The following is a 9,101-nucleotide window of genomic DNA, read 5'->3' as shown; positions in this document are numbered from 1 at the left end:
GGGGGGGGGGGGGGGGGGGGGGGTGGAGATCAAAATAGAGCTAAAAGCAAATGTTGACTTCATTTTTGAAAAGAGGTACTTACAATCATAATCTGCCCATCCAATCCTTTGCCGAGCTAAGTCATACACAAAGATCTTATCTTTCAGAACAAGATCTGAAAATCAAGAAAAATACAGTTAGACCAACCTAGATTCTTGTCTATCTATGGATCCAGAATACTCGACAAATGAAGATGCAGAGCAATGCAATAAGTCAACTGACAAGGAATACATGGTTCAAATGCCAAAGCATAGCCAGACTATCTTTCAGCATTTCTACTTCAAATCATCCGGAAAAGTTGATTCGTGGAAACCGTTCACCTTGGCAAGTGGTGTTAAAGGTTAAATATCTCAACATTAGCTTACACAGGATTGTATACCAATAAACCAGCAGAACTAATTGAATAGCCAAATTAAGTAGAATGTCTAGGAGGGAAGAGGGAAGAGGAAGGAGCTCAAGGGCACAGGCATGACTAAGATAAAATTTGCACTTAAGATGCATATCAATAAATCAACCACACTTCTGTCCCAAACTACTTGAGGTCTAATATATTAATCTTTGGGGCCATTCTGCTCTATTTGAACCCAATTCACTCTGATAGTAAATAATCTTCTTTTTTTAGAATAATTCACTCCGATAGTACATAATCTTTTTAAGACAAGGGGTACTGTTAAAAATTGAGGTTCTCTAAATCTCAAACTTATACCAACACTTACAAACATGTCTCTAACCAAATTATAAAGACTCCTGACAAATACTGCACCCAGTAGAGTAAAATCAAGTAAGCCTTGTTTCAACTAGTTAGGATTGCCTATATGGATCATTTCTTCCATAAGGTTTTGTTTATATTTCAAGCCGTATTGACTCCATGAGATTCTAAGTCATTTGAGACAATTTCTTGAATGTAGTCAACAGTCTACCTCGTTCCTTTCAGCACTTTAAACACCATATTGCCACACTTAATAACCGGTTCATATGTCGGACTAATAGGATATGGCCAAACCATCTCATGTGACGTCCTTTTCATGCTCTATATGTGCCCTACTTGCACCCTTCGACAAAAGTGATTGTTTCTAATCATATCCAATCTTATATGATTACACAACCATTAACATCCGCATTTTTTTTGATATTCAATTAGCGGACATGTAATGTTCACTCTCACATATTATTGTTGGTCTTACAACCGTTATACTAACTTAAATTTCAATTTGCTAGGAATCTTTCTGTCTAATAACACTCATGCAACACTCTTTCATGTCAACCAGCATATTTTAGTTCTATGTGTTCCTTCCTTATCTACCACGACATTTCTCTATTCTCCTGGAAGAATTGAGCTTAAATAACTTGACTGCCAGCATTTAGGAACCATATAATCTAATATCATTTCACCTTAATACTTTTTAGGCGGAGTAAACTTGCATTGCCTGGATAGTATCTTGTTTCCACTTATTCCAAAACATTGCGAAGTGTTTCACCATGGAGCTGCTTTTGACTAATTTTGTTAATTGACACTATCATCTGCAACTATCATGCATCCTGAAACCTCACCATGTATGCTACCGGTTAACTCATAACCAGGATAAACAAGGAAAGGCTCACACATTTAATGCGCATACAATACACTGACATGGGCCAAAAGAAAAGAAGATTAATTCCCTTCACTTAATGTTGATCATAACCTTGTGCTTGGTTTACACATACACACACAACAAGAAATAGAAAGGAATTAATACCTTTCCGTTAATATTTGGTCATAAATTGTGTTTACAACTGTAGATGTCTTGCATGTACGTATACGGGTATGAGTGTGCATGTACTAGTTGGAAAAAAAGACTAGGGAACCAGCACTCTAAGAAGTTAGAAGGCATGAATAATAGACCTAAAACTTGAAGCAGTTTGGAATTTAAGTCTTCAAGTTGTGTTAGCCAGCAGTGAAAAAGGAAAAGAAAGAACAAAACACAACTCAAAACACATAGTTAGCTTAATCCCTAGAGTCTGAGGCACCTATCTCTGAGAGCAGTCAGAGTGCGCTCTCGTAGACTTGTTCTCAACATACAATCTTGATGAGACTCTGTCTTTTAGCCTTTAGGAATATCCATATTAAATGCAACTCCAACCTTGATTTAGGACTGCAGTCATGTATCCAGTCTAACACCCCTTTCCACGTATTAACTTTCTATGAATTCCACCCTCTGCTGTCTTTCAACATCAAAGTAACAATCACTGCCTCTACAAGATATATAACTGTCCCACGCACGGAATCCAAAGCAAGTAAATTTGACATAAAAATCAAAAAACTAGGCAAAACAGGAAATATAAATTCCTTGGCACACTCCGGAACATACCTAACCGAATTACTGGTACTACAAGTATGCCTATCCTCTGGTCAATCACAATAAAAGAACGGATGCCAAATTAGAAAAGACAAAGGGACTGCAATCTTCAAGCTACAATTTTCAAATTGCAAATCAATGACCTAATATTCTAATAGAAAATGGATGGCCGCGTTTCATCAACATCGATATTGCAGGAATGATGACTTTATCTAAGCATGCTATCACAAAGGTACAATCCATCTAAGCAGACAATCACCAAGTAAATTATTATAATACAGGAAAAAGTATAGTTAGGTCCTTTTTAGATGGTTTGAGTGACGGAATGCTTAAGCACCCATTAAGGACGCTAACACACGTAATGATGCAGCAGATATTAGATGTAACCATAGTCCTAGAAGATATGTTGATAAATACACCAGCGAACCAACTTGAGGTTGACGCATAGATGTTGTAGGAAACAAGGAACCAAGGAACCAACCTCCTAAAATTGTTACACCTTGATCCTGTTTTTCAAAGCCGATGCACCACATAGCAGCACCTTCCTGTTAGAAAAATTCAATTGAGTCACTTAGCTTTTTAGTTCATCAAAAAGACAATAGTGCTGCATATAGCATTGTTGATATAGTCTCAGATGAGACTTCAAGAAGACATTCAAACACAATACAGATTCCGGTACTCACGACAAAGCCCATATGCACAAGGTAGTCTGCTGGTCTTAAAGCCATCGATGCACCACCATCAAAGTTTAGAGAAACTGGGGGAAATATCTCTGCTATGCTGTTTTCAGAACGAAACAGGGTGTCATATTCGAGTCACCAAAGCAGTTGGGTAAAGACATGTTTGTCATAAGAGCTCAAAGTAAATATCTATTGAATTATACAAGGATGAACCTTGAGGACACTAGAAAGCACGGTTTTCCTCGTGAGATGATTGGCCTAACTGATGGTGAAACAGCAGCAGTTATCTGCAAATGAATGATAAAACAATTTTCAGGGGTTTTGATCAACAGTTGTCTGCCCTTTTTCGCCAACCCAACTTGCTTGGGACTGAGGCGTAGTTGTTGTTGTTGTTGTTGTTATGTGGTCAGTTTTTATATTTAGGAGATGTGGATATAATTTTGGTACAGACAAAGAGAGCAATTGGACATTCAAGTTAAAACGGAGGGAGTAAACAAATTGGCCAAATGTAGGAACTTACAGCATTGACAAAGGGATCATAAGCTTCTGCGGCAATATAAGCCAAAGTTGTACCAGAATCCACAATAGTTCCTCGATTGCCAGATGTCGCAAACACTGATGGATCAACAGGCACCAACTGTCCATTAACAGCAATGCTCTGCAGATATACATTGTAATGCGCCCTGCAAAAGTGGAGAGCGGATACAATCAAGCTTGCTAAAACCATTTCTTCCCTAGGGCCCAGTCCATCCCCGTGCTTATAGTTGGAAAACGAATAATGTCGAAAAGCATAAAAAATAAACACAACTAGGATATGTATTCAGTACAGCTTATTATGTTCGTGCAAAGCAAAAATACCCATGGATTAAAAGCTAAAATTGATGGAAATATGGCAACTATTAGCACAAGCCACATTAAGCAAGAAAAGAAACTTCGTTGTACTGTAACAATACGTACTGTGACGGAACAAGGGGACTATATACGATTCTTGGATCCAAAATCTCACCAAGGACTAGTATACCTCCACCATTTCCCTCTCCTTTCAAGCAATGTGAAAATACTTTAGGAGTAATCCGATGAGAAGACAGTTGAGATATTACTGAAAGACCCTGTTGACCAAACCCAAATATCCCATCAATTGCTCTGTCCGTCTTGGTCAGATCACCCGACTGCGAGGTGCTGCACCTGTTTTAATTCATATCCAAGTATAAGCTTTGGGTAAACAAACATGGTTTTTTCATATATTCGGCCAAAGATATTTCTGGTTCAAATGACCACAACTGTTTCTAATAAAAAATTAAGTAAAGGTGTAGGGATATTTAAGAAATAACAACTCACCCAAAAATAATCGGTGCTGAAGAGTTGGCAATCAATGAGGTTCCCAGGACTGTGTCGAAATACAGTAAATCGGCTACGTAATGACCAGTTGTGCCACTCCCATCTCCATACTGAAAGGAGTAGCCACACTGATTGGTTTCTGTAGAGCACTCAGCAGAGGCAGTTTGAACTATAGAAGCGCACACTTGGTCTGCACAAGAAATGGGAGAAGCAGTTGACGAGATGGTAGCATCATAGAAGTTGAGCTCAACCTGCACGCACGTAACAGTGTCAGCAGCTTGTAACATAAGTTTATTCCTTCACCACACTTTATACAAGAAACTAAAAAAAAAAAAGCATTACAAGAAGAACGGGAAGATGACTTACCCCAAGTCCACTTGTCCGAGGACAATCATCGCATGAACTGCATGTAACCCATAGGATATCACTGCCCGTGTCAATTTGCACATTGTATTCTCTTGGTGGAGTTCCCAGTCTTACTTTTGTAAAATAAAGGCTACAAATACACCAAAAAGCATAGAAGAGAGAGAAAGAGAGACGACGGTCAACAAAATTGATATTCAAATCAATGAGAATACCACACATCCTCTTTTGCAGCGTGAAACTCATCACTCGATCCTACCTAAATATTTTGCACCAGAACAGGAAATGATACAATTCAAAGCAAACAAAACTATCACTAACATCAACATCACCATCCAACCAATAATTAATAAGAAAGCACCTAGAAAAGAAAATCAGCACATCAAAATTCATTGTGTTACAAGTACTTTAATGCACTGAAAGTCAATATTTAAAAGAGAGTCCACAGAAAAGTAAGCTCAAACCACAAACCCACAAGTCCAACAAAACAATTACCCTCAAACTAACAAAACACAAAATTTACCTCAGAATCTGTGAGACCAAATTCATAAGACATTAATAACACATCAAATAGTCCATAGCTTCCATACATTCACAGAAAGTTCCAAGTTTTAACATCATAAAGAATCAAACTTTCCCAAAATATGATTAAATTAACCAAACAAAACTCAACAACAAAAAGAATGCCTTAGTCTCAAACAAGTTGGGGTCGGCCATACGAATCATCACTTCTTCATTTAAGCTCAACCTATGTCATCATTGTACCAAATAAAATATAGCAAATACAGCAATATAGCTCCACATTAGAAAAAGGAAGAAAACACTAAAAACATCACAAATATAACAACATAATCTTATAAAAATGGTCATGACAAAGTAATTACCCGACAAGATAAGGGTCAGATGAACCGACAACAGGAAAATTAACAATCCCACCAGCAAAACTCTGCAACATTCGAGCATGTCTAGCTCTGTCCCTTGCTCTAACCTCCTCCAGCTCCACCTTCCCGTTCAAAGGAAAAATCCTTTCCAAATTAAGCACTCCCGCCGGCAATTTCTCAGCTCTGACGGCCACGGCGGCGGCAACAGCCATCACCGCCGCCACCGCCAAAACCACTTTCAAGAATTTCATGCGGCATCCCATAAAAAAAAAGTTCTTGAAAATGCTAAAATATATACCAAAATTATATAAATATGAGTACCAACCCAGCTCAAGAAACAATAAAAATATTGGATTTTTTACCAAGAAAATACAGGTTTTAGAAAAAGCTAAAATATGTATTCAGAATACACAGATTATACAAATATGAGTACAGCCCAGTTCGAGAAACAATAAAAAGACTGGATTTTTATCAAGAAAATGGATGAACAAGAACAAGAACAGTAATCTTTTATTTGGTTTCTGCTTTCAAGAGAGAAAAGAGGCAGTGGATTTTTAACTTTTTTTTATTGGTTTGTGAGTCTATGAATATAGAAAATACATGAACATTGAACATTTATAGTGGTGTGTTTTTAAGACATAAAGCTTAAGCAAGTGAGTAATCAAATGGTGGCGCTAATGAACTGTCAAAAATGGGCTTGTGGTACATGCTAAATTGGATAGTTGTTACAAGGATATTTTGGGGAAAAGAAAATTTTGTTCTTTTCTTAATTTGTGTTTGGTCTTAACTTATAGGATTAATTAATGAAAATTAAAACAATTAAAAGTTATACTATTTTGTTGTTTTCCATAACTCTTTTCATTACTATATATCTGTTCCTTTAATGCTATGATTATATTGGACTGTGTCGAGGATATATCTATCGAAAATAATTTTTCTATTTATATAAAATAGGGGTAAAATTACGTACATATTACTTTGAAATTGTTGTTATTATTGTAAAATAATTTAAAAGGATTAAAAAAAGTGGACTAAATAGACTTGAGTTAAGTAGCAATGCAATGGGGATAGAGGAGACTAATGGAGTAAGTTGAGTGGGATCAATGTCAAAAGATAAGTGCGTAGTTCACACGCTTTTTACATAGAAAAAGGTCAAAATTATTTGAGTTCTAATTTTACAAGTAATGAAACGTTTTTTTCTCTTTTTTTTGGGTCCATTTTCTTATTGTGAATCAGTGATTTGCGGAATACTGTTTGATATTTAGCATAAAGTTGATTATGAACAAGGCTTTAGGGGTTGTATAGTAGGGAATAAATTATCTCGGAATTATTATATAAAAATTAAATAATAATAATAATAATAATAATAGAATTATTTAATGATATTTTTATTGGAAGATATTTGGTTCATTGGACTAAAAATAGAATATACGAGATATAGTATAAACATGTGTTTAATGTATATTAGATAAGTTTAGGCAAATTTTTATTCTCAATTTTAACTTTGGATTGTTCAAAAGATTTTGTCCGAAGAGCCTTGGAAAAATGCATCTTTGTCAGTTTAGTATTTATTTTGGGACAATTAATCCTAAAATTATTATTTCACCGTCAATGTCGGATAGAATAATACCCAATTGGAGGATTAATTAATCCTGGTATCGCTATTACGAATTCAAAAGTCCAACAAAACGCACAATAAAATAATTTCGCATCTAATCCAGAGATTTTTATTCTTTATTTCTCGTACTAGACGACTCTAAGACTTTCTTTCTCGTGATTAATTGCTTGTCGAAGAGCATTTTATGTTTGATAGAGATCTATCTATGAATGAAAACATAAGTTTAGTTTTATTTTGAGAACTCTTAATTACATTAAAAGATACATTTTTAATATTACAATTAATCTTTTAAGAAAGGAAACGGCAAAATTAGATTTGAATGATTTGTATAACTGACTGAGGTTCCATTCTAATTCGCTGAGTGATAAACATTATAATATGTAAATATAATCCACCAAAAACATAATTACGTAGGTAATACAATTATAATAGTTATACTAGGGAACAAGAATGAAAGAAATAAACTAACCCAATCCACACTTGGTCAAGAGTTAAATTGTGATCTCTTAATCACACAGTAAGAATACCAGTTTGTTCAAATTGCTTCTGAGTTTTGACTTCTTATAAATAAAAATCAATTGATGCAGATATTAACATATCAATATGTCATTGTTTATATTATATTATGGTAATGAGAAACTAAATGTTTAAAAAATTAAAATTAGTTTAACTGAAAAAAAGTTTCAACTTAATATTCAAAAACTATTAGTTAAGAGTACAATAATTTTATATATAAGCTGAATCATTCATGATGAGTTCTCTTCCCTCTTTCTCTATTTGTAATTTTTTTTTTTATATAGAAAAAATCGCATAAAATATTTTAATATGCTTCAAAACAAAAAATATGTTGGAACCTAGAGTAAGCAGTCCGATGCAAGAAGCATCTTGCATTCATGCAGGGTCCGAGGAAGGGTCATATCCCAAGGATTTGATGTAAATATTAATGGCTGATTCTACAGCTCCAATTCGTGACCTATAAATCACACGAAAAAAATTTTACCGTTACTCAAAGACTTGAAACGAATAATATTTTAAAAAATAGTACTTAAAATGTTAAGGAGACAGACAACAAGAGAGGCACGAGGACATGTACAAAACAGTGAGGGGGTAATTTTGGCCCTACAATCTAGTTGGATTTGGACATTCATCAGTAATTGAAAATGTACCTTTTAATTGTCAGATCTCATTTAACTGCTTACAGAAAAATATGCTATGAAAAATAAAATAAAAAAATAATTGGCAGCAGACACATTGTTGACAGTTGACTCATTTATGAGAAGGCAAAGACCAACATTCAGAATTAAAATATTTTTCCACGATCTACAAATATTTTATGATATTTTATATTCAAAGTTGTAAAACTGGATTTATTTTTTTTAATTCTCGTAAACATTTAATGAGAAGTCATAGACCAACATTTTCAGAATTCAGCACATTCAAGATTCAGATTCGTAGTATGCGTGTCTATTGTGTATTCTTCTATTTTCCTGCTGTAATTTTTTAAGTTTTGAAATTTTTTTTCCCACGTTTTAAATTATTCTTTATTTATTATTTAATTTTCAAATTATAGCACTATAAATAAAGTCTTTTTACTCATTTATTATCGTGAATATGTTAGAAGTGTGTGGCTGAAGTGTGACGTGATAATTTAAGGGAATTATAAGGTCTAATATCTAATATTTATAATATAAATTTTTATGAGACTAACAAGTCTAAATTTTGCCGCTTTTACGAATTCCAACATCTTTTTGAAATACAATTATTGTGTTTTTATTAAATATATAAATGAATCAAACTCGATATTATTTTGAAGGAATATTTTATATAGAAAAAACAAAACAACTC

General features: G+C 34.3%; 1 protein-coding gene across 1 annotated transcript in view; it reads right to left on the bottom strand.

Annotated features, from left to right (window-relative positions):
- LOC109229684 (aspartic proteinase-like protein 2) overlaps positions 1-6,414 on the bottom strand; it is a 7,307-nt gene extending 893 nt beyond the window's left edge. The window contains exons 1-9 of the mRNA XM_019395213.1: positions 5,642-6,414; positions 4,761-4,890; positions 4,395-4,645; positions 4,014-4,241; positions 3,577-3,739; positions 3,270-3,343; positions 3,060-3,156; positions 2,858-2,921; positions 84-155 (exon numbers count right to left, since the gene is read on the bottom strand). Of these exons, the coding sequence (XP_019250758.1) occupies positions 84-155; positions 2,858-2,921; positions 3,060-3,156; positions 3,270-3,343; positions 3,577-3,739; positions 4,014-4,241; positions 4,395-4,645; positions 4,761-4,890; positions 5,642-5,901 (1,339 nt within the window). The 5' untranslated portion in view covers positions 5,902-6,414. The remainder of the gene's footprint in view (positions 1-83; positions 156-2,857; positions 2,922-3,059; positions 3,157-3,269; positions 3,344-3,576; positions 3,740-4,013; positions 4,242-4,394; positions 4,646-4,760; positions 4,891-5,641) is intronic.

The sequence above is a fragment of the Nicotiana attenuata genome, chromosome 7 (assembly GCF_001879085.1).
Source record: "Nicotiana attenuata strain UT chromosome 7, NIATTr2, whole genome shotgun sequence".
NCBI lineage: Eukaryota > Viridiplantae > Streptophyta > Magnoliopsida > Solanales > Solanaceae > Nicotiana > Nicotiana attenuata.
The sequence above is the reverse complement of the archived record's forward strand: the minus strand, read 5'-3'. Positions and strand labels throughout refer to the sequence as shown.